General features: G+C 41.8%; 1 protein-coding gene across 5 annotated transcripts in view; it reads right to left on the reverse strand.

The window, feature by feature from the left end:
- si:ch211-197h24.6 overlaps positions 1-13,707 on the reverse strand; it is a 115,245-nt gene extending 101,538 nt beyond the window's left edge. For 2 of the 5 annotated variants that reach the window (XM_041184133.1, XM_041184129.1), the window contains exons 1-4: positions 13,588-13,608; positions 11,558-13,231; positions 9,617-9,685; positions 6,595-6,619 (exon numbers count right to left, since the gene is read on the reverse strand). In XM_041184133.1, the coding sequence (XP_041040067.1) occupies positions 6,595-6,619; positions 9,617-9,685; positions 11,558-13,216 (1,753 nt within the window). In that variant the 5' untranslated portion in view covers positions 13,217-13,231; positions 13,588-13,608. Of the gene's footprint in view, positions 1-6,594; positions 6,620-9,616; positions 9,686-11,557; positions 13,232-13,573 lie in introns of all 5 variants that reach the window. The other 3 variants (XM_041184131.1, XM_041184130.1, XM_041184132.1) reach the window with 3 other exon arrangements.
- Positions 13,708-26,959: the final 13,252 nt, after the last annotated feature.

Genomic DNA, 26,959 nt, shown 5'->3' on the forward strand with positions numbered 1-26,959 from the left:
CCAGGTACCCTAATATCTCAAATTTAAAATCCTCATCCTTGTGTTTAAATTTCTCCATAATCTTACCTTTGCTCTTCTCTGTAACCTTCTCCAATGTTAACCAACATCCTCCCACCTTTCCAAATCTTTTCATTCCCGCGTCCAGACTTCTGAGGACCCACCATTGGCAGTGGCACTACAGTGCCATAGTCTCCCGCTTCAATTTCCCTGCTTAATCCCTCCACAACCCCCTCCTCCTTTTATACTCCCCATAGGACAAATCTTTGACTACTCCTGTATGGCTTGGTTGCTCACTAGATAAACATACTCAGTTATTAGAGTTACATACAGATTGTCGAACGTATGTACACCTCTAAGCATACAACATTGAATCAGGTTATATCAGTTACATAATTTCACAAAATCACAATGCAGAAGAGGCCCTTTGGCCCATCGAATCTACATCAGCATGTGAGAAACACCTGACCTATCTATCTAGTCCCATTTTCCAGCACTTGGCCCATAGCCTTGAATTTATATCAATATAATTATTTTAGAAGGCATACTTTCACTATACGGTACATTGTTAATTGGTGACAACACTTCACACAAAATAACTAAAAGTAGGTATCACAAAGTACAGCTGCTAGTAATCATGGCATTTTTGCACATTTTCTACAACTGTAAAGGTTATTTTATAACATAATGGACTTTAAGGATTCATCAGCGTTACTTCTAAAGTGGCAAAAGGAAATACAGGTACACATTTTTTTCCCCTTGGTGCATTATCAAATTAACATTCCTAGACTTGTGCTAATGTTTGGTAAATCTTCCATGATTGGTCCACAATTTAATAGTGCTTTTTGCTGCATCATTATCCCTATCCTTTTTCATAAAACATTATTCTGGGTATTTATCTCTTTAACAAGGGACACTAAGTAAATTATGTTTTCTAAAGGTCTAACACCCCTGCATGCAATTACACCAGAGCCATTATATCCACGTAGCCTGTTTCAAATGTTATAACCAATTTAAAGCTGACATCTATGTAAATCACTACCAAATTCTGAAAATCTATATAACCTCAATCTTCCCACAGGGGGTAAATTTCATTTTAATAGATGTTATTTCAAAGAAAGGTGTTTCCCTGGAAAGGTGAACTTTAGGCCTGTGGATCAGATAACAGGGGAAATAGATTATGCAACATATACTAAGATATGATTAGCCACAATTTTATGTATTTACTCCTACAATAATGTTCCCCTTTAACTTTTAGCTCCTTTCAATGCATACACATTTCTCCTCTCTAGTAGACGAGCACAGAGTCATTTTGGCACAGAAGGATGCATGTGGAAGATTGGGTCCTTGCCATAAAGCAGCAAAGGTACACATCATTTGAAATTTAATCTTAAATGCAGGATTATAGGCATGATATTGCACAAGCACAATCAAAAAATGCATTTGCAATTATTATAAAGGAAACACTTAGTATCTCACTTCTCATCTTTGATTTGCTGTATTTAGTAACTTCTTGAAGTCTCAAAAAAAAGCCTATATAACTCAGAGGGCATCCAGGACAATTCCCATAATCCTCTGTATGTTATGTTATTCACAGAACCATGACTGATAATACAGGGAAGTTCTTGATCTTTACTTGGGGGTCTTGGAAAAACCAAAAAGACTATTAAGCTTTTTATTTCAGGAGAGTAACACCACAAATGTCACTATTCACAAACTACCCAGTCACATGACATGAAAGAAAATACTGTTAAAAAATGGACCATGGTACGGGGAGAGAGCATATGGGTTTATCTTTCCAATTTGTAAAAAAAAAAACACTGAATTTGACTGTGTCCATTAAAATATTATGCTAACAGTAGGATTGTCTAAAATTAGTGCTGTTACAAGATGACTCAAACTATAATCGAATAAGGCCACTTCTGTTCAATAAGAGATGAGGAAGATAAAACTGTCCCTTGGGATTATATCCTGCTGGCTTGTTTTAACTCCTGTAATCACATACCCTTGTATTTTGAAATGACTCTGGAAGTTTATAAATGTTGAGTTGCTGTTATATTTGTATATTAACACCTGTGTATTTATAGCAATCTGAAATTTATTATGATTTTTCAAATAAGGAACCAAAATCAAGCCACTAGAGCACTGCTACATTACTTTCCAAAATATTTCCCACCAGATTGGGAAGACAATTTCAAAAGAGTTGCTTCAAGTTAAAGCGTTACACAATTCAAATCCTTCAACTCAAGTTTCTGATCATAAATTCAGCACAAAAACTAACTCAATTCCTCACCCAAGATTTAACAGTTGTCATAATTTATGACTTTCATTTGTCTTCCAAAATTTCCAACCTCTGATGCTTTTCTCCTTTAAAAAAAATTCTAATTTTGTTGAGCAATTCTAATTTTAAAGTGGGTAAACAGGGCAAACTTGTTATTTTTCAGAATGTTGCTTTTCAGATTGCAATGGTTTTTAGTGGCCAAAATTAAATATTTACAATACTTTGAAGTAACAGCTTGAAAAAAGGATGCCCACTCACCACCACACAAAAAATGGTTAGGTTTGGGAGGAAGGAGAAAAAAGGAAAATTATTACAAACATTAATAGATCACCAGGGGAGGCAGTGTAGTGATATTGTCACTGGGTTAGTAATCCGGAGACCCTGGGTAATGCTCTGAGGATCTAGGTTCAAATGCCATCAATAATTGAATTGAATTTTTAAAATATCTGGAATTAATAGTCTAAGGATGACAATGAAACTACTGTCGATTGTTGTAAAACACAATCTGGTTCAGTAATGCCCTTTAGGGAAGGAAATCTGCTGTCCTTACCTGTTCTGGTCTACATGTGACTCCAGACCCACAGCCATGTGGTTGAATCTTAAATGCCCTCTGAAATAGCATAGCAAGCTACTCAGATCTCAAGGGCAATTAGGGATGGGCAATAAATGCTGGCCTAGCCAGCAACACCTCTATCCCATGAATGAATAAAAAAATCTGTAGGTAATACTTTATGGTGCTGAAGCCAGCATGGGTTTTGGAAAGATTATGACATAAGAACTTGGTCACATCTCAAATTAGTTCAAGCATTAATTTGTTCATTTTACTTTTGCTCAGCCGAACATTGGATCACGTAGAAATCGGTCACCATGCTTAGGGTACTTCCAAAATGAGTAGAAATTCAGTTTGTCTGATATTAAGTACGACCCTCTCCAAATGCATACACACAACCTACATGAGGAGCAGGAATTAGGCATGCATTGGTAGAACCAAGCTTAGGGCCTCTGAAGTGTACATACAGTACTGCTGATATGCAAGTGGCTGAGACTGCACAGCTTACCGCCACAAAAGTACTGGTAAGCTTTCTGCTAGTTTCCTTGTCAGATAGTGCTCCACACATTAGGGCACTGACTTGCAGGGTTATCTGGAAACAAACAGGAAGCATCAGAGCCCCCAACTTTACGCCTCCAAATATCTTCCAACGAGCCAGGCCAGCTGGTAAATCATCACTTGTGCTGTGGACTTGCGTGGTTCAAGAATCGGATACTTAGTCTACCATAAAAGATTGACTAGGTTCCAATCCCTCTTTCGCCAGACATGTCACCCTGACCAACTCAACCTCAGAGATCATATTTACCTCCGCTTGTCCCTTCCCCCATTAGGCGATTATTAAATTGCTGACAAGCAAGAGTTTGAGCCCTTGATTGGTGCACAGCAGATGTCAGGAACTCCACCTGAGCAACACAGTGAGAAGCACAATTCACCACAAGTTGTATGAGTTCACGTCTACCTCTTCAGGCACAATACCTCATTAAACCAATTAATTAAGGTATTGGAAACTGTGCCCAGTAAGGCCACCGACGCAGTCAGATGATGCTGTTTATGCTTGCACAAAGTTTTGCTGCAAAGTTGAACAGAAGACGTGATCATCTTTCATTATACAGCACCGAGTTACTCCCTTGTGCTCTGGTCTTTGAGGGAATGCTGTGGATGCAGTACCAGTGGTAACAGCTTAGACAGTTCTAAGCTATCCCAAACATAATATTACATCCAAAACTCCTCAGGACAATGCATCACAAAGGTACAAACACTAGAAATTCAGCTTCAGTGAAACCAAGACCATTCTGAACTGACATTTAAGGCTTCTTGATTGCTTCAGTTCACGAAAGAAACCCAAATAAGTTTAGCTTCAACCACATGAAGCCAAAACCCAAAGTGCAACCTTTATGCTTTCCATTTACAGCAGACCTACTTCTTCAGCTCAGGTGCCAGTGTAGTTTCTTTATCTAAGGCAATTGGCGAATAAGGCGAGATGAACTGGGCCATCAAAACCCACCTCCAAACAATTCAAGACATGATTGATATATTGGCATTTGCTCGATTACCTTTGATGCATCAGGTTGAATAATGTGTGAGAGTAGATGAGATACCTGGTTTTTGTTTCAAGATTTAAATGAGAAGTGTTGTCGGATGGGTCATCTGAAGCCATGATCTCAAACGTACCCATTTACCACCACGCTGTCACCACCTCCAAGGAGGACAGTCATCTGAATAGCTCCACCATGAAAATATTCATGTTCCTTAGCGCACACACTTTACTTATTTTTATGGTTCCTTTCAAAAATACTAAACAATTTTCCTTTAACCTGCACTTGTCAGAGTTAAATCATGGCCTATTTATAAAAAAAAACTGTTCTTTTGTTATGCCATTCCATTGATTACAGGGCACATTGGTTACATTGTGGGAACTGCATTAACTTTGAAGCCAGCAATAACATTTCAGCACTGTAATCTTAATTACAATTATACCATTACACAATTATCAGTATTTTGTAGATACACCTTCGTGGCCAATTTTATGAAATAAATAGTAGGTGTTTCACATGGAAGTTCCCATCAGTTTTCTGGCGATGAGGCCAGCAGAATTATTAATTTACTTTCAAGGACACATTAACTATTTTGAAAAGTTGCTCACAAAAATAAATTTCAGTAAGAAATGTTTAAAAATTTGCACTTTCCTTTAAAAACAGATCGATATTCATTGAAATGGGCACTTTCCTAAAATACTTGCCATACAACTATCTGAATAAAGAAGACATCACCACCGAGTTATTTTCTTGTCTTGATAGGTTAAAGCATAAGTAGGATCCATTACAGTGCATTACAAGGCACATTAGTATTGCAAATGCACCAGGCACAACTACCCAAGTTAAAATACATTGCTGGTGAAAGATTAGAGTTTATTTTTCTAGAAATTGAGATACCAGGTTTTATTCTTTGCACAACTATAGTATAAATTCTAAGTGACAGGGATCACATTTTGTCCATGAAATTTGTTATTGTAAAAATTAAAAATAATCCCTGATAATAGAGAGATTATTCTTCCTCACAAGCACATCTACCTCCAATTTGTACAATCTTAATTAGGCAACTTTGCCAAGTTATCTGATATTGATGCTGGAACGCAACACCTCTCTCAACAAGAAAGTAGAAGAATTTTAAATCATTTTTCATAGCACAAGGTAACAGGCTCAAATAATGAGTGGTGATAGAACTTTTTCACTTATGTCTTCAATACCACTTCTTTCTTTTCTCTCACCTATAAGAGTACTGAATGTCTGCACCACCACTGAACTACAAGTGGTGCACCACTACATGCAGCAAGCTAGATAGAATTAGGCACAATAGTAGTTCATGGTTTTCAAACAATTTCAGTGGGCAAGTAATTCAATTGCACATTAAAACTATCCATGGTAAGGTCTCCCCTTATATTTTGATGAATAAAGGCTTTGCACGGAAGATCACAATTTGATTCCTAGCCTATGCTTAATTTATTGATCTCAATTACAGCTCTTCAACTGGCCTCAGGAAGGGAGAAAATAAACCAGAAATCGGCCAGAACTCCCAATCCAGATGAGTGCATATACCTGTGTTAAACACATGGTGTATGGACATTGGATAAGGACAGGATTGGGCTTGATTGCAATGCCTCGCATGATGGAATAGTCTGCCAAATCACTGACAAGGCTCACACTTAATGAAGCAACAAAAGGTTAATGGCACCAACTATTCCTTAGTGGTAGTCATAGTCCGAAAGAGAGAAGGAAAGAAACAGAAAACCATTGGGAAGATTATCTGGATCACAAAGTCTAACACTAAGATGCTTTGCCTGGGCCAAAAGCCATATTCCACTATGTACTCTGACATGAATGATGGACAAGATGATATCTGCAATGAAGTGCACTTCAGAATTGAGACTCCCTAAAAGGTTGTACTGTTGGAGGCAATGGGCTAATGAGTGCAGAATAGAAATCTAATTTAGTAGTCCTCAAAGCTTGGCCAGGATTTTTTTGGGAAATTAAATTTGCTGTGCTCTTTTAGCCAACTGCAGCAAAAACAGATGTCCTAATTACTGCATTTTTCATTGTTGTCAACCACATTATAAAAAGTATTCTCAGAACTATTAAAAACAAAAGCTATAGATGTTCATTAGTTTTAATAAGCACTAACAATTGATATTAAATCTCAAAACATCATGAAGAATTTACAATATCTGTAGAGATGGGAACAGATCCAAAAGGAATCCTGCAATACTTACCATTCCATTTTAAGGCTGCTTCAATCTGCCATAATGATGTTTGGAGAGAATCAACCAGGAAAAGGAACAGAAAAAGTTAGCGAGATTGTTTCTGTTGGGACATAAAACTGAAACATTTAATTAAAATGCGCTTTTTGCATATTTTGCTTGAAAGCCACCATTTCACTGCTTGCTTAAATTAAGGAAACCTTGTGGCTGCTCTGCAAAAAATGCAAGAATGCAAATAGGGGTGAACACTAACACACATCCAATTACTTAGAGCAGGTGGATATAGAGATTCTGCCAAAGGGGTTTACAGCTCTATAGGATACAACCGAAATGATAAGGAAAATAAGCCCATGTTCACAGTTGTTTTAAAATAACAGTGGAGTGGGAACTTAAATGCTTAAAATAAAATTCATATATCTGCCAGTGTCATGGATTTCATGCTGGTGTGAAAGTTTAAACATTTAAAAACAATAATAATTTTCTGCAGTAACATTAACAAATTTACACATAAAAGCAATGGTGCCAATGTTATAAATGTATGCACATGCACAAATTTGTAAGCCCCAATAAACACATTTTCCACAGGGAAAGCCTCAGTTATTGTTCTAACAAGATGTACAACATTTGGTATTTTAACAATCATCTACATCATTTTATCCAGCCTTTAGAATGAGATTAAGACTGCAAAAAATTTCAGAGCTCAGTGAAGTATGCAATGTAGCTCAGCAACCCAGGTCAGCTCCTCATATGGCCATTGATAATTGCTGAGGCAGGTAGTTGATGCGCATCGAGGAAAATCCAGCCTTCTAAATAGGGAAGAAAGTCAGGTGGTTCCTCTTCTTCTCTCCCTCCCTACAAGTCCATTATGTGCTCTTCTGTTGGAAAGGCTGGAGGGTGTACCCATGAAGATCTTCACAGATGCTTTTATCACTGCTCCTTGATCAACCGACTAAAAGGCATATCAAGGATGCAGGCAAAAAACTTTCCGCAGGCTCTTACCCCTTCCACTGAGAATTCAATGAAGACAGGAAAATATGATGTGTATGGAAGCCTGAGTGCAAGTATCTGTCCGGAATGGGATTTAAATGTGGGTGCCCCTGTTGCTTTTTGGAAACCTGGGTGCAATTTCTTCAAACCTCTGAATTTAAGAAGTGAAATAGCTGGTATGCCTACCAATCCACACTTCAATGAAGTAGCCATTCTTCATGGCCAATCAAAGGCACCAAAGGTATTTTGGTGGTTGCATCGAACACATTACAAAGCTGGCATTTATTATAAAATTCAAGTATGGAGAGTAAAAGGAATGATCTACAATCATCTAAACTTGAAGGTTAGATTCTGGTCTTGAAACATGCTTCCAAGGAATACTTTGTGGAACATAATCGTTCAATGAAATGTAACCACTTTGTGCAAAACAGCAAAAACAATTAACGCAGTGCTGACGAGAGTCATTCAGTGAATGCTTTAGTTGATTCATGGGATATAAAAATAATGGCCAATATAACAATACACACCTCTTGAAAACAGTTTTTTTTTTGCATCTTTTATGGAGAGTCACAAGTTACTTAGTCAAATAGCCATGACGATTAAAGAAGCACCAATTAAAAAATGTAAAAGCCAAAACCATGGCAAAATTCTAGGTCCAGAGTAATTTAGCTGCAAATAATTTGAAAATATAATAACATGACTCATCTGATGTCGGGGATGAATGCAGGTTCTATGAATTCTATGAGATTTGTGTTTTGCTGTAATAAAAGTCATAAAAATGGTGCACGAACTCTGTCACAGGCATACACATGTTTAAAGAGTACACTGCACAAATTTGACATGTTATACAGAAGTGCAAGTCATCAAACAATTCTATAAAATGGGGAGACTAAATTCTCAAACCTGAAGACAATATTTCCAAATGTTTAATGTTTTATTCTTAAAAATCACTTCACAACTTCAACACATACCAAAGCCCTGTGCTACTCAAATAATTTTCATAAGTTATTTTATTGATCTTGAGTTTCTAAGCAACTGAACAAGTCTCAAAGAGTGTAGGATCACATGCAAGTCTGTGTTTGAGATATCAAGCAATAGCAGCCACTGAGAAATGACAATAATTTATTTCCTTCTGATTGTTAATTTTTGTCGAACAGTTTTACAGCACAGAATTTATTTTTAAAAATCTCTTCTGTTAGAACCTAGACTAGCTCTCCAAAAGCACATAATTTTGTGAGACAGTACAAAAGGATGAAGGTAAAAAAATACCTAGGTGCTAAGAATTTAAGTAAGGGTATACAACAAATCTAGAGAAACAAATTAGAGGAATACATTTAGAACAAATTTAGTTAATTCACTTAAACTATCAATGTGAATTGTAGCAAAATGCAAGGACCATTTAATTTATAGAAGTCTATAGTACACAAAGTACAATAAAACCTCAATTAAGCCCATAAACGGAGGGAAATTAATTGCTGGATAACAGACATTGCCAGGTCAGAATCCCAAGCACTCCTCTTTTTAATGATGTCTAATCAACCAAATACTGGCAACCCTAACTAATCACTCCACTGGTCGTTATCATAATTGGAAAATAGTGTCACAGTTAGAAATATTCCCATGCTGCCCATTTTCTTTAGGATACTAAAGGTCCTAAAAAAAGGTGACTAAATGATTGCAATCTGATAACCTAGAATAGGATACTTGCTATCAAGGGATTTACTTTTTTTCCTCAATTTCAATGTAAGATTGTTATCTCTGTGACCCAATGGGATGCTCTGTTTTTAGCAGATTTACTGGCAGCCCATACACTTGACCCACAATGACTTTGACTACTCTCCCCAACATCAACTCCCATTAACGTTCTTACAAATAATATAGACAGATAATTACTAGGTGATAATCAAGGTTCCACTGTATTCGAAAGTGTGTAACATTGATACATTAATGTATTTAATAAGAGCATATTTAGTGCTGAAATTTAAGAGTAAAGTTATCAAAATATTTTTACAGAGGGAAGTGTTTAATTATAAAGTCACATTCTTACCTTTTTGTGTTTAAAGCCAAGGAAATGCATCTGGAGATTCAGTGCAGATGTGCAAACTACTTTGCAAATCTATAATAAAAATACACTTCTTTAACTATCAAATGATAAATTATGATGTCCTCCATTTTTGTTTGTAACTCTTAAAGGTCTGGTTTATGTAGTTAGTAGTCTGATCAAGAGGAATGTTGAACAATGGCAAAACTTCTAAAGTTTCAGCTTAATTAACAAACCATATCCATACAAAACATTTCACCCTAATGATATTCAGCCTAAGATATGTACACCACTTTCCATCCAAAATTCTGAAGTACTGTTGCCTGTTTCAATCCCCTTGCTTTAACACTGTGTCATGCACCGAGCCCAAGATACAACAGTCCTCTTTCATTCTTTATACAGGACTGATTTTAAAGAAAAACTTACCAAAAATAAACTTACATGTTCCAGAATTTTTTTAAATCACGTTACACTGCACAACAGATTCTACAGTATCTAAGATAAAAGCAAAAAACTGCGGATGCTGGAAATCCAAAACACAATCAAAAATACCCGGAAAAACTCAGCAAGCCTGGCAGCATCTGCAGAAAGGAACACAGTTAACGTTTCGAGTCCGAATGACCCTTCAACAGAACGAAGTCTATTTTTACTTAGTTCTGTTGAAGGGTCATTCGAATTCAAAACGTTAACTATGTTCCTCTCCGCAGATGCTGCCAAACTTGCTGAGTTTTTCCAGGTATTTTTGTTTTTGTTCTACAGTATCCAAAACTGAATCAACACAGCTACATAATTCTGCCACAAAACTATGCATAAAAAACAAGACTATTTCATATTTGTTTCCATCGGCACTTTGAATTTTTGACATTAGTCATTATTGAAACAGAATGTCTCAAATGAGGCATGCTGAGACAATGATAGACTAAATCCAATTCACTCAACTTCATTATTAATTATGTGGTCATGTTCATGTATTGAAATGTTTTATGGATCTTGTTACTTTATATGCCGTTTACCATTCATTTTGAAGAAATGTAAAATGCAGTAATTTACTTATAATGCTCTTCATTTCACAATTCCTGGAAATCAAAGCAAGTAGTACAAAGGAAGTGTTCATCTTGGAACTGCAGGTGTTCACCATGACAATATTAATTCCTGCTGCAAAAAGTTTAAATGCCTTCAAACTGATTTATCAAAGGAAAAAAGTATGCTAAGTCTATAACTCATTACCGAAACGAGATATATAGTTGGCCAAGAAATAACCAAGCATTGCACTTGTCAGAGGTTCGGAGATAAGAAATGCAAAGAAAAGTTGTAATATCCTAGAGTTTTATAATTATAATTTTACAGAATCTTAGTGAAAATGAAGTCTGTATTTTTTTTATATTTTCGCACTCAAGATCTTTGCATAAACAAAAAAGAACTGACAGGCAGGGAATGGGGACAGCAAAAGTTTACTTAAGGCCCGATAGCTACAAAAATTTGTCTACTTCAAATAATTTTTTTAAAAATGAGATTTATACCACACCCCCCACAAAAAAATTAGCATTAAGACTCCATTATGTCCTGCATTGTACAGTACTACTTTATCCATTAAGGCGGATGGAAGTAAAATACTTGAAGAACCTCACTGCTAAATACAATTTTTTAAACACCATGTCAAGAAGCCAAGGTCATTACACAACCAAATTAATCTGAGCATTAACTAGCTACTGCATGGAAATAATGTAACCACTTCAATATTATGCAGCAAGGCATGATAAACGATTAATCTGAGAATAACTTATTCAAAAAGTGAAATAATTCATAATTACAGCTGATAAATATGTCTAGAGATAAGACAGATGCACAATATTTGTATCTAATATGTGGTAGCTCAGATTTAGCAGATCAAAAAAATATATAAAGCAAAATGTCAATGAGTCTCTCTGCAAAAGTTTAAATACTTACATCACACCAAAACATAGTCACAGGTTTTCCCTCCTTACTAGCATGAGATCCGCTTTCAGGCAGTCCTCCACTAACAGGCGACTGTGTACTCATAGGTGGACATGTTAAGTCTGTGTCAGCTTGGGATTGGTCTTTATTGAGCACACCTGCTATCTCATTTTCAGTTTCTTTCGCGTCACTTGCATTGTTTCCAACGCTCATTGGTTCTTTCTCATCAGTCGTTTCAGGTTGAACTTCATCTGCAGACACAACATTTAACTTTTCTTTTCCAACGCTCTTTGCTTGAGATTTGAGCTTGGCAAGCACACTCTTAGTCTGAGCTTGGCCTGAGGCACTTTTAGCTTGCAACAGGTCACTGCTGGCTTTACCTATTTTTCTAGAAATTTTCGTGGCTAGTTTTTTCTTTTTCCCAATATAAGTCGGGAATATCTTTCCAGTAAGTTTACCAACTCTTCCACCTGTTAGCTTTGGTTTGACTTTGCCCACAGCTGTCTTAGCTGCTACTGCTCTACCACCATTAGCCTGAAGTTTCATTTGGTTTGTGGCACTTTTAGCTTCAACTTTTTCATCATTATTAATTTTATTTTGGCCTGACTCATTCTGAGCTGCTTCCTGCTCATTGCTGGTAGGCTGAGCTTCAACTTGGTCTATCTCACTCTGAGCCTCATCATGTCCTTCACTAGTGGTCATCTGATCATCAACTTGCCCTAACTCACTCTGAGCTTCATCATGTCCTTCACCAGTGGTTATCTGGTCATCAACTTGGCCTACCTCACTCTGAGATTCTTCTTGTTCACCAGTGGTCATCTGATCGTCAACTTGGCCTACCTCACTCTGAGATTCTTCTTGTTCACCAGTGGTCATCTGATCGTCAACTTGGCCTACCTCACTCTGAGATTCTTGTTCACCAGTGGTCACCTGATCGTCAACTTGGGCTACCTCACTCTGAGATTCTTCTTGTGCACCAGTGGTCATCTGATCGTCAACTTGGGCTACCTCACTCTGAGATTCTTCTTGTTCACCACTGGTCATCTGATCGTCAACTTGGCCTCCCTCACTCTGAGATTCTTCTTGTTCACCACTGGTCATCTGATCATCAACTTGGCCTCCCTCAGTCTGAGATTCTTCTTGTTCACCACTGGTTATCTGATCGTCAACTTGGGCCACCTCAATCTGGGCTTCATCGTGTACATCATCAATAGTAGGAATTTGGATTTGTCCTGTCTCACTCTTAGCTTTATCCTTTTCACTACTGTTAATTTGAGATTGGATTTCCCCTGTACCTTGTACAGTACTGCTCTCTTGAACATGGGCTTGGTCCCCAGAAACCTTAGTTACATTGTTTTCAAAACTGTTAGCTCCTGGTTGGACTTTATCTGTGCTACTCTCATCTTCATCTTGTCTACTGTTAGACTGAGCTTGGTCTTGTCCGATGTGATCCTTTACTTCACTTTGCCCACTATTGACTTGAATTTGGACCTGGTCTTCAGGGCTCTTAGTTACACCTGCTTTACTACTGATATCGTGATGTTGGATTTCACTTGAATCTTCTTTTGCGATCTCTTTTCCATAATCAGTAGTAGGTGCTTGGTCTGCATCACTTTTAGCCGCATCATTTTCATCTATGCTGGCTTGGGCAACTTCATCTGCATCACTCATGTTTCAACACAAAACCTACAACAAATTAAAAATAGACATTTTTTAATTTATTTAAAATTCACCTAAATCGCACTCAGATATATTTCAAACACTCGAACGTGGAAAATATACGATGGTCTATTTTTTTTTGCGGGGGGGGTGGTCAGTTGGGAATGGGCGAAGGGAAAAGAGGCCGAGTCAGCGGCGCTCCCCATTCTTTTGATAGCAGCTTCTCCTCATAAGAAGCTGTTTAAAAGAGTCAGGAGAGAGAGCGGAAGCCGTGCAGCCCCTCACAACAAGGCCCAGCGCCCCGCAACCACAACCCCCGCTGGCTTCCAGCAGCCCCTTCTGTCGCCTGTTAACACTGATGTCAAACACCTTTCCATTACAACCTCTCAGTCCCGAAATGGAAGTAAAACCGCCGATTACCCAGCTCACCGCTCCGAGCCGAACCCCACAAACGGTCCGTCTGTGACCCCCGGCAATCTGGTTCCGGTACGTATAACGTCACTTCCTCACGGGCCGGTTGCGTTCAGCACGCCTGCGCTGAAATCTGTTCCGCTGGCGTGGGCTGTCTTGAGATCCAAGTGAAAATAAAGGCTGTGTCTTAAAAGAATTTCATTTGAATGAGCTATTTCCCAATCTTAGTACTCTCCTAGCATCACTTAAAAAACTAAGATAAAGGCAAAATACTGCGGATGCTGGAAATCTAAAACAAAAACAAAAAATGCTGAAAAAGTTTGAAGGAGAGTCGTACGGACTCGAAACGTTAACTCTGTCTCTCTCTCCACAGATGCTGTCAGACCTGCTGAGTTTTTCCAGCATTTTTTGTTTTTGTTTCACTTTAAAAACGTTGATACCGAAGAGTCCAACAACCTTTACATGAGTAGAAAATCAGCAAAAACCTAATCATAGTTTTTTTAAAAATGAAAACGAATACATGAAAGCAGCCCTAAACATGGGTTCCTACAGCACACTGAAGGAGCAATGGATACAGTCTAGTAATGATTCTCTAATAAGGTTCCTAGCCCTTGACACAGCCCCAAACAGCCCTTATCAAAGTCACAAATCACATTCTATGTGACTGTGGTAAACTATTCCTCAATCTTTTGTCCTGTCTGCAACCCTGTTATGAGTTTCATAACAAATGTCTCTCCACTGTTCTCCAGCTGGATGGGACTGCATTCACCTAATTTCATTCTTATCTATTCAACTGTAACCAATGAATCACTGCAATGGCTTCTCTTCCTGCTCCCACACCATTACTTCTGGTGTCCCCAAGGATCTATCTTTGGCCCCGTCATATTTGTCATTTACTGGGGAATGTGCAAAAGTTCCAATGCCCAGATGGGGAATTGCCCAGAAAGTTTGAACTGCCGATGGATAACTCCCCTACTACCTGGAACCTTCCAAAAAATATTCTGAGTTAGAGTCCGAGACTTTGGACAGTTCAACTTACTTACCTGGATGGTATCCATAAAATTTTAGACAGAAAAATCCTAGTCTAACCCCTGGGTAGCTATACAACTGACTCACCCCAACTCCCCCCTCTACCTTCCAACTAAGCTCCCTGACACCTCCAACTGCCCCCTGACTCCCCGACTCGCCCCTGACCCCCCGACTCCTCCCAATCCAACCCAGCTAGCCCCCACCACCTGACTCACTTCTGACCTCTCTGACTCCCCCACTGACTCCTCCGGCTCCTCCCGACCTAACTATCCACACCACCCGACCCCCACTGACCTCCAACTATTCCCCCGACTTGACTGTCTAGCTCCCACCACCCGATTCCCCCCAACCCTGACCCCTCCTGACCCGTCTTGACTTCCCCCATGACCCCCGACCTGACTGATTAGCCCCCAACCATCCAACTCCCCCGCTGACCCTCTGACCCCCTCTCAACCTGACTTGACTACCCCCACCACCTAACTCCCCTAATCCCGCCTCCCCCCTTACCTCCCTGACTTCCCCACCAACTCCCCCGGCTCCCCCCAACCCAACATAAGTACCCTCATCAGTCGACCCCCACTGGTCCCTGACTTCACCCCCAACCCCTGACTGACTAGCCCCCACCACCAATATCTGCTTTACTGCTAATGCAGTGTCAGAACTCCTGTGTCTGTAGTTTTCTGTCTGATCAATGTCAGACACAGGAGTTCTGACACTGATCGGAAGTTTTAGGTCTTTAAAAGTCCGTTTCCATATGTGTGCTGATGACACCTGGCTCTACCTCACCACCACTTCTCCAAACCTCTGCATGGTCTCTACATTGTCAGGCTGCTTGTCTGATATCTAGTACTGAATAAGCTGCTCCAATCCCATAGCCACTGAGGCCTATCCAAATTGGTTGCAACCTTGGTGTCAAATTTGACCCCAAGATAAGCTATTAAGCAGGTATCCATGCCATTACAAAGACTGCTTATTTTCACATCCATAACATCACCAACACCACCCCTGCCTCAGCTATCCGCTGCTGAAACCCTCACCTGTGCCATAGTTACCTTTAAACTTGACTATTGTAAAACACTCCTGGACGGCCTCTCACATGATACTGTAAACTTAAGATCACCCAAAACTTTGCTGCCTGCATCCTGACTCACACCAGTTCACCCATCATCCGTGTGCTTGTTAATTTACACTGACTCTCAATTATGCCTTGATTTTAAAATTCTCATTCTTGTTTTCAAATCCCTCCATGTCTTCATTCCATCCCTATCTCTTTAATCTCCTCCTGCTCCACAGCCCTCCGAAAACTCTGTGCTCCTCTAATTTTGACCTCTTGAGCATCTCCCATTTTAATTACTCTACCGTTAGGGCCTGTGCCTTCGGCAACCTGGTTCCTAAGCTCTGGAGTTCCCTCTCCACCTCTCTTTCTTTCTTTAAGATACTTCTTAAAACCTACCTCTTTGATAAATGTCTCTTATCATCTGTCCTAATATTCCCTTATGAACTTGGTGTCATATTTTGTTTTATAATGCTCATGTGATGTATTTTGGGATGTTAAAAGTATTGTATAAATACAAGTTGTTGTTGTTGCTTTATCGATCTAGTCTGAGCCATAAAATCAGCTATGGTATGGCTTCTCTTCCCACTCCCTCGCTATTACCTCGGCAGGCCTGAAAGCCCCCTCCTATTTCTCATCTACATGTTGCTCATAAGTAACACCTCCTGATAGAACAATGTTAGAATCTACGTCTGCTCCGACAACACCCACCTGTACCCCTCAGCCACCTCACTCTCCCCCTTCACTGTGTTAGGATTGGGATAGAGACCAGTAACTGTTTATTAAAAAATAGAAGAAATCCAAAATCCCAGTTATTTCCTAAAAGAATGAAGCCACAAGATTCCAGTGTTTGAAACAAAAATAATTTTTTTCTACTTTTTTAATGGAGTATTTCACCACAATGTTGTTGTTTTCAATGAATTTAAAGTAACTCTTTTCCCCGCTATTGCAACTGAGAGTCAAAACATAGCTCTGAACTCCCCACTTCTCAGGTACCATGCCCTAAGAGGACATTGGCAACCATGAACTTGGTCTATGATCATACTTGGTAAGATACTGCAGTGGTTTGCCATTGCCTACTGTAGTATGGCTGACCAGAAGGCTCTTCCACTCTTACCTCCTACCATTAGGCACATTGGAAGGATTCACAGGTTGATAACCAACATGTTTGGTCACGTTATGAAAGCACTTTCCATGGCCATCAAGTCCTGGAATGGGACTTCAACCCAGAGCTTCTGGCTCAGAGGTAGAGATGCTACCCATAGCACCACAACATCACCCTATAAAAAAGAATTGTTACTGTGCAAGAGTCAAACAAAGCAAACAACCCATACTCTAACATCCAGAATCAACATAAGTTAAACATGAATTAACAGGCAAATTGCGGTTGATTATAAACTCTAAGGTACATATTAAATGGTATTTACAACTAAAACAGATCTAATGAATTGGCTCAGCAGTCCACACAGCATATACATAATTAACCTCAGTTACCAAGGGTGGAATTTTCCACTTATGACACTAAGTGCAGTGGCGGGTAGTTTTGGCGGTGCCCTTCCCGCTGCTCAGAATGGTGGGTACTCGCGCCTGATTCTGCGCTTGGAATCTCATTAATTATACACAGGCGAGTGCTGGGCCAAATGACCTGGCAGGTTGGGAACTGATTCGTGCATACCATTTTGTCAGCTGGCGGGGTCGAAGGTCCGGGCGCCATACTCAAATGTCAGTCAAACTCATACATCTCATTCTCTCCAGCCGCCTGTCTCCAGGATACCATTATGGATGTCTTCAATGCACAACAAGAAGGCTGCACTCCACCTCAGACATGACATGAGCGCAGGCACATAGGGCTGTGCTCTATCCCAGGGATGGTCCCAGGAAGCACACAGATCTCATCTCTCTGGCCTGGAAGGCCATTGCCAAGGAGGTCAGCACAGCTGCCAGCTGTGTCCAGAACGAGATCCGGTGCAGGAAGAGGATGAATGATCTCATCCGCTCTGTCAGGGTAAGTCACCTTTCAACTCCCTCCAGTATCAAACTCTCATCATGGTATCATGTGCGCAAATGGCTACTCTCTTCAGGGATCTCACACAACTATTACTAAGGGACACATATTAGCACTGATAGACTAGAGAAATGTGTTACATCACGTCCACCCTCTCCATCCTCAGACCTGCTGGGGAGGGGTCACCACATACAAGGGACATAAATCTTTGCTAACCTGTTCTCCATCCCTTCTCATCACATGCCTTTCTTGTGTCTTCATCCAGGCCAAGCTTGCCCACAACATGCGGGCAAGTTCCCAGACAGGGTGGGGCATGGCTGATATCATTGACCTCACAGAGTTCAAGGAGGCTGCAGCCCAGACCGCTAGAGAGGACAGGGGTCGCTCCTGTGGTGAAGGGGAGATCAGATTATCTCAGCAACCTAGTACAGGTCACTCCTCCATGAGCTCATTACATCTTGACAGTCACAGCGAGTTACATGCAGTCTTACATTACTCATGTTCATCTGCTAAAACTCCATTCTCCATCTAACAGGCATCTGTAGAACGAGGCCCACAGGGACACCATCAGAACTCCCAGGCCCCAGACCACATCTGAGGAGGAAGATGATGAAGAACTGTCACAGCACCCACCCGCACCCTTCAGCAGCTCGTAGACACACACCTCAGTGGAGCACATCTCTAGATGAGGCTTGGGCTCACTTTCTGGAGAACACTTTACTGAGAACACATCCCCATAGTAGTCAGGGGCAGGGACAGGCCAAGCCTCCAGCACTCGGAGGGCTGTTGGAGAGCAGCTACCCCATTCAGTCTGAGTCAGTTGATAAGCCTCTGGAAGGGGCCTTCCAACTCATAGTGCATAGTCAGCAAGAGGTGGGGGAACATCACACAACGGTGTTTGAAGCCCTCAAAGAGGATGATTACTGAAGTCATCAAAGGCAAGAGGGCAAACAACTCTGCAGGCTGCCTCCACTCCTGCTGCAGATGTGAGGGAAGCACCTAGAAGGAATAGAAGGCCTGGAAAAATCAAAACATTTTGACCACAGCTTGTTGCGAGGGTGAAGACAATAATTGTCACTAATTGAACGTCTACAAATACATTCCCTTTCAATGCATATTGTCTACAGTTTTCTTTCAGCGTCCTGCCAAAGGCTTTGTGAGGCCCCCCCACCCCCAAAAGAGTTTTTCTGCACATGGCTGGCCCCATGACTAAATGTGCAGGGAGAAAGGTCTGTGGCAGTGCATCCCTGAGCAAGCAATCTCCTGCCTTCATCCATCAAACTCATCTGTCTGGTCCCTAGCATATTCAATAATATCTGCAATAATCCTTTTCTGTTGTCCAGCTAAGATGACCTGCATCTCCACCTACGCACTGACCCAACTCCCATGCAGCACCAGTGCCCATCCAACAAGAGGCCCTACTCATTTTCAATTTGAGAACTATGGTTGTAGTGACTTTTTCATGAGCACCCCCACCATTTCCTCTCCCCCAGTCACCCATGTCCTTTCCCCCATCACTACTGACCCCCTTCAACCTCTCCAGCCCAAAACCTTCTCCTTCCAGGTTGTCCAGGTGAACCTTCGAGAGCATCCCAACCCCATTCACAATGACCTCCCTAACCTCCTCTTTCCCACCCCCATGTCTATGTCTATCTCTGTCACAACTAACAATCCTCACCACCCCTTCACTCTACATTGTCGAACCCTCACCCTCTCATTCCTCTTCCCTCATTACCTTAACCATCCCCTCCAATCACACCCACCCTGAGTTCGCACCCCAGTAGTCAGATGTTGACTCCATTAACTCCACCCTATGAGCCTGTTTACCTGGACACATCCAACCCCCCCACCCCTTCGGACATAGACATCACCACCATCCCCCCCCCACCACCCCCCCCCCCCCTCCACCCACCCCCAACTTTGCCTCCCATCAGTATCTCCTGCTGCCTTCCATCCATGTGGATGAGGCTCCACCCACCATGCAATGCACATATTCCTCCAGGGTCCAGTAGCTGTAGGCCTTCATCATCTTCCTTTCATCGGAGGTCTGCGAACTGAGAAAGGCCTTAAATGTAAGTCCCAACTTGTGCACACCACTCATTTTCAAATGGGTTTGAGGCTGAAGTAATTTTCCGCTGACCTGACACAAGGTTGGAAGGCATGAGGAGATTCTGGCGAGCAACTGCTTCAATGAACATTCATGAGATGTTAATGAATGCTAATGGCGTTCACACACTTGTTGGCAGGATAACCAACCCACCGTTAACCTGCCATTGGGAGAACTGCGACCTGTTTTTATGCCGGTAGGTTCCTGACATTTTTTTCTCTGGATTCTCAGCTCCCGCCCACCTTGAAACCCACTGTGGGTTGTGATGGAAAATCCGCTCAAAGTCCTTCAAAATTCTCTGTTCCTTATGAAGAATTTCAGCTCCTCTCCTTCTAGATGTATCCTGATTCCCAACTGACAGCAGTGCACAACCAACCCAAGTTCCATGTGCATGGGTCTTAGCCACCAATGGCACACGTCTGCAAAACATCCTCAACCCAGCCTGGATGGTGTAGATCCACCAATGTTATATTCAAGGAACAGAAACAGCTGCAGCAACTTATTCTGAACTTCTGGATTTGGACTCTGTCCTCTTCAGCTTGCCTGCTCTGTACCACTGGACTCATCAACTACTACTGCTGAGCTTGGAAGGTTCTGCGTCCCTATATATTGTCTCAACCAGTTTTGGTTTCCAAATCTCAGTTTCAGTTTTTAGAAAACCCATAGAAACTGGAAGGGTTAGTTTCCTTTCTCGGTTTCCCTTTTCAATTTTTGTTTTCAGCTAGGATATTCCTCAAAAAATACAATCTTTGAAAACATAGATTCCATCACAACTGCCCCTGATTTGTCATGCTTCTTAGTTGACATCCATTATCAAATGAGCAGATTTCCTCCAACCAAGTATTGGGAAGATTGAAACTGTCATCTTTGGGCTCCACCTCAACATTGCTCCTGAGGCACTGACTCCATTCCACTCTATTGATACAGTCTAAAGCTGAACCAAACTATTCACAACCTTGACCTTCCAACTTCATATCCCCTCTGTTACCAAGACCAGTTACTTCTGCTTCCACAACATTGCCTGTCTCTGCTCATCTCCTCAAGGCTCAACTAATCCAATGATAAAAACAAAAAAACTGCGGATGCTGGAAATCCAAAACAAAAACAGAATTACCTGGAAAAACTCAGCAGGTCTGGCAGCATCGGCGGTTATGAGGACTCGAAACGTCAACTCTTTCCTTCTCCGCTGATGCTGCCAGACCTGCTGAGTTTTTCCAGGTAATTCTGTTTTTGTTTTCAACTAATCCAATGTTCTTCTGCCACCTTGCACCATCTGTAAACTTGAGATTTTTTTTCCCAAAAAAATATTTTATTCATAAGATTTGAAAAGGTGGGTTACATGACAGTTCAAATTTGACATTGCATAAAGTGCAATATAGATTAGTTTCTTTTAATACAGTGCAAGATGTGCTCCAACTTAAGTTTCCCTGGTGCCTTAGATGCCTAGGACATAAACTCTAGAATTCCCTCCCTACACTACTCCACCTCTTCACTTCTCTTTCTTCCTTTAAAAATACTCCTTAAACCCTACCCCTTTAATGAAGCTTTTGTTGATATATTTTAATATCTCTTTATGTCAAATTTTATTTGATAATGCTCATGTGAACTACCATGTGACACTCCCAGGGGGAGGCAATGGCGTTTGGTATTGTCCCTGGACTAATAATCCAGGGACCCAGGAGAATGCTCTAAATCTCGCCATGGTAGATGGTAGAATTTGAATTCAATAAAAAACTGGAATTAAAAAGTCTCATGACCATTGCTGATTGTTGTAAAAACCATCTGGTTCACTAATGTTCAGTAACTTAACTCCTGACTCCTCAAAGCCTGTCCACCATCTACAAGGCACAAGTCAGTGTGATGGAATGCTCCCCACTTGGATGAGTGCAGCTCCAACAACACTCAAAGCTCAACGCCATCCAGGACAAAGCAGCCCACTCTATTGGCACCCTATCCACCGCCCTAAAAATTCATCTCCTCCACCATCAACACATTGTGGCAGCAGTGCATACCATCTATAACATGCATCGCAGCAACTCACCAAGGCTCCTTTGACAGCAGCTCCAAAGCAATGACCTCTACCAACTAGAAGGACAAGGGCAGCAGATGCATGGGAACAACACCCCATCTGGAAGCTCCCCTCCAAGCCACTCAGCATCCTGAGTTGGAAATATATTGCCATTCCTTCACTGTCACTGGGTCAAAATCCTGGAACTCCCTCCCTAAGAGCACTGTGGGTGTACCTACACCACATGGACTGCAGCAGTTCAAGAAGGCAGCTCACCACCACCTTCTCAAGGGCAACTAGGGATTGGCAATAAATGCTGGCCTAACCAGTGACATCTACATCCCGAGAACGAATAAATACATTTTAAAAAGCTGAAGGTATATTGAAAGATTGTGGCAAAAATGTTGGGCATTTTCTCTCAATTAATGCAGGTAAATAGTGGGCAATGATGGATTTGTATTGGTGCCCTCTGATGTTAAATTTGTTTGTAATATTTTTGTATCGGAATAAGCAATATCCCTCCAGTTCAACGAAACATAATTCCTCCTCCTCAGCCCTCTATTCAAGCTGGCACTGTGCTCCCTCTTCCAGTCCACCCTGACAACTTTCTTTTCACACCCCCCAGCCCCACAGCCATTGTGTGAATAAGGAAAGTGTAGGTTAAGCTGCCTGTTTCTTTTTTTTCCCCCTTCCATTCATACACCTATCACTTTAGGCAAATGTTATGTATATGATCAGTAACTCCTGTAGTTTGCAACAAGGAACTTATCTACTGTGCAATCAGTCCCACTGATGACTCGCACCTGATGCTGCTACTGTTATTCTGGGGATGTAATTCTGTTGTGGGCACAAATTCCTGATATCAGAAAAATATTATGTGAATTCTTGTGAGAAACATTGGGCAGAGTTGTCCCAGGTTTGCACTAGGTGCGGTAGTGGACGGGAAAAAGAATGTTTTACCTGTTGTCCCAATCCTGCCTCATTAATCACGCATTCCTGGGAAACACGCCGGGTCGCTGACAGGGTGCGCCTCATCAGCTCAGGCCTTCAGTAAACTGGGCACCATATTTAAAGGCTGCCCCTGCAAAGAGCTGGCACTCTTCAAGGGATAGGAAGTGCTGGGAACTGATGGCTGCCCCCAGACACCTCCCTCGGGCGCCTACTAGACACAGTGGAGGCCCGCCGCAAAGTCCTCTATCTCCACGCTGAGTGAAGACTAGCGAGCAAGGTCACCAGTCCAGCATGGGAGGTGGTGGCAGCGGTGGTCAGTTCCAAAGCCCTGCAAAAGAGGACAGCTACTCAATGCCGCAAGAGGATAAATGGACTCATTCATTCCGCCAGGGTAAGTCACTCTTCTCATCACTCTCAACTCACACACTCACAAACCCATCACACATTCACAAGGATCTCACAACTTAGGGAACAACACCACTAACTCTTACACACAGCCTCACATATCCATCAGGCTCATATCCTTTGGAGCTCGTGTCGTCGTCCTGTCCATTGCTCCGCTCGCCACACAAATGCACACCAAAGTCATCAGAGGCAACAGGGCCAACCATTGCACAGGCTGTGTCCACCCCACTGCGGATGTCAGGGCAGCACCTAGAAGTGTTAGGCCTAGAAAAGCTAAGAATTTCTGATCACAGTTGGTTGCACAGGTGAACACATTTTATCACTTTATTGTCTGAAAATATATTCAATTTCACTGAATAATGTGCAATGGTGTCTTCCAGCTTCATTTACAGACTTCACGAGTCGTCTCACTACATCCCCCCACCACTAGCAGTTCAGCTGCATGCAGCCAGCCCACAAGTGATTCTAGTGTGTGTGGCAGGGCTTTTTGGAGTCTCGTGCAAGCACTCTCCCACGTACGCAGATCTTTCCTCCATCACACTCATGTCCTTAGTATTTTCAATGCCGCCTGCTGCGGTTCTCTTTCAGTTGTCTATCTGAGCTGACCTGCAACTCCACCCACCCACTGACCACACTCCCTTGCAGCAGCTGTTCCCGCCCAACACAATGCTCCTCTCACTTTCAATTTTAGAAGCATGTAACTGGTAAAGTTTGTCTTCAGTTCCCTTGTCTTTTCTCTCCCCAGTCACTTATGTCCTTTCACCTATCACTGTCAACCCCCCAGCATCACCTTCTACCTCCCCACTGTCACCTACTAGTCAGAACCCTTTTCTTTCCTGGGTGTCTAGGTGAATGTGCACATTCCCAACCCTCCTGAGAATCCCACCCCCATCCACATTGACCTCCATGACCTCCTCCTTCCCACCTCCAGGGGCCATGCCTGTCTCCAAGTCCCTACTGCTACCATCGCACCATCACCTTCCCATCCAGCTGGCTCACTCTGCCCTCTCTCATTCTCACCATTCCCTCCTACCATATCCACCGTCATTTCGCTCCCCAGCAGGTAGTCATCAACTCCACAGACCCCTCCCTTGCACGTTCATCTGGACATCCATCCCCCACTCCTTCCTCCATGCTTACGCCTTCCTCCCTCTGGACTCCTTCCCCCCTCTGAACTCCTTCCTCTGCTCAAAATCCTTGCCCCCCTCCAAACTCCTTCCCTCCTTTAAACTCCTTCCCTTACACCTACCTCCCCTTCCAGTTGCCATATTCTCTCCTGTTACACCCTCCTCCCCATCCCGTACTCCCTCACCCCCAACATAACTTCAACCACCACTCCCCTGCGACACCATTGTTCCCTCCTTCCAACCTCATCCCTCCCAGTACACCTTCCTCTCCCACCCTTCCCGGTACACCGTCCTCTCCCAGCCAAACCTAGACCTTCCTCTCCCACACCCCCTGCTACACCTTCCTCCCCCAGTCAAACCTACACCTACGTCTCCATCCCTTCAACAATCATCCATAGCAGACCTTGGCCAAGACCATGATGTCCTGAAGCAGACCCTCAACCGTGACCTTCCTTGTCCATCAGAATCCACCCAGTATGTGATGCACGTGTTCCTCCAGGGTGCGGTAGCTGTAGGGCTCCAGCAACTTCTGCTCCTCAGATGTCTACAATGTGAGCAAGGCCCTGACAGCAAGTCCTGACTTTTGCACGTCCACTTGTCAAGATGTGTTCTGCACCAGTGTGTTTTCCAGCTAACATGGGTGGTAAATTTGATATGGTGGTATGATTCCGGTGAGCAGGGCTTATAACAATATGCAGATGTAAAAAAATGAAATTCCCGATGTGCGGTAGCAGGAAATGCAGACCTCCATTGATGGGCAGAGAGAACGATTGCAAACAGGTTTCACGACAGCATGAAACCAATTTTTTGCCTTCCTGCCATATTGTCCACTCATGCCCGCTCTGATGCTCGATGCCAATGGGCACAGAAAATTCCCCAATTGTCCTTTCCCCTGACCACCAAATAGAGGCCAGGAACAGGAGTGGAGAGTGGAGATATTACAGCATATGGATTTTTGTTCTGTAATTGTAGATAATTAGATTTTGCCCTCAAAATATTAGCTGAAACATATCACAGTATCACAAAGTATTCACAACTGAGGATAAAGCTTTACAGATCCTAGGAAGAAAGGCAAGCAAAGATGATGGAGATATAAGTGGGCATTTGTCGGGTCACTCTGCCTCTCCTATTCTACCCTTCAATAAACCCTTCAATAATTGTCAGTCAAACATGTGAAGTCCAAATGTCATTCTTTGGAGTGAAAGTAACATGAAAGCCCCATTTTTCATGAATGATTTTATCTTTTCTTTTTCTTTTCTGTCTGGGTCTTCTGTAGCTTGAGGAAGACACAGTCCTTTAGTATTCAGTGGAACTAGCACTTTGCTATATGCACCCTCACTTGACCTGAAGCACTAGTCCAGATGCATCCACATGGGGGAGTTAGTGCAAGTTGGAAATTATAGTACATTGTGAGAATGAAGGCATTGCTGGCCAAAGCTTCAGGAAGTGGTGCCTGAAGACCTTGAGGGTCTGTAAATAATGGGTTCAGCAATTCAAACAATGTCATTCACGTGAAATATTGCTGCTGGTATTAGGCACTATATTGGACAGTGTGTTGGAACTGGCTGCCTGGGTTGCGAAATACACCAACAAAATACAAGGTATACTGGAGAACCATTTAAATGTAGTTCAATATGGAGCATTGCTGCAGAGCCCTGAAGGATAGTCTTTGCTTCTTGCATGGATGCTTAAATTGTCTGATTTGTGTTTTTTTTCATTTGGTCAGGATTGGCAGAGATGCATTTTACATGGCTGCATTGATCTTACTGGAAGCATTAAATTTGCCCACACATCAAAAACCACACAGCTTGAGTACCCAGTATGAATGGCATTGCATAGATAATAGTGCTGCCTCTACAAATAGCAACACATAAGTGTTCTCTTGCCAGCCTCTGTAATGCCTACAAATATGCATAAAGGAACCAGTGCCACCTTGCATTGCACATGCACAGGAGATACAGCCTACAGCAAGAACATCCCAGGGCTTAGCTGCTATGAAATAAAGGCAACCTAAGAAGCAAAAGACTTCTTGTGATACAGAACAGTCAACTACCTCACATGATCCTGGATCCTGGCAGCCCCCAAGGTCTCATGTTGGCACCAAGGAAAAGCACATGTGAAGAAGCACTAGGCATGCACACACACACATAGTAAGGCTATAAATAAAATTGTGGTTGCACCAAAATTCTGGTGCATGCAGACAATGCTTTTGGCAATGTTGCAAATGGCAAGAATAGGAGCTGCACGCACACAAAGGAAGGTTTGTGGATGACAGCATATTTGTAAAGAATATAAGACAAAGAGATTGTGTCCTTCATGTAAAAAATCCTGATTGCAAATAACTGGAAGTAGTTAATGTCCTGTTTTGTTGGACATAAGAAATGAGGAACATTTATTAATTTAAAACTTCTGATCTGAATATTGATGTTTCTGGGTGAATTTTAATTTTTTCCAGGTTGGATGTGAGCATATTAATTCCTCCTTTATAGTTCTGTTGGCATCAAATGATGAAAGTAATACTTTGTGATAAAGGACAGAAGCATAACTGATTTAATGTAAAACCAGGTAAAATGAATTTTTGACATAGGGTTGCAGTATCACCAAGGCATTTAGAGTGAAACACAGCAGCCAACTCACAGGAATTAATTTTAGTGTGAA

This window comes from Carcharodon carcharias, chromosome 3, assembly GCF_017639515.1.
Source record: "Carcharodon carcharias isolate sCarCar2 chromosome 3, sCarCar2.pri, whole genome shotgun sequence".
NCBI classification, from domain to species: Eukaryota; Metazoa; Chordata; class Chondrichthyes; order Lamniformes; family Lamnidae; genus Carcharodon; species Carcharodon carcharias.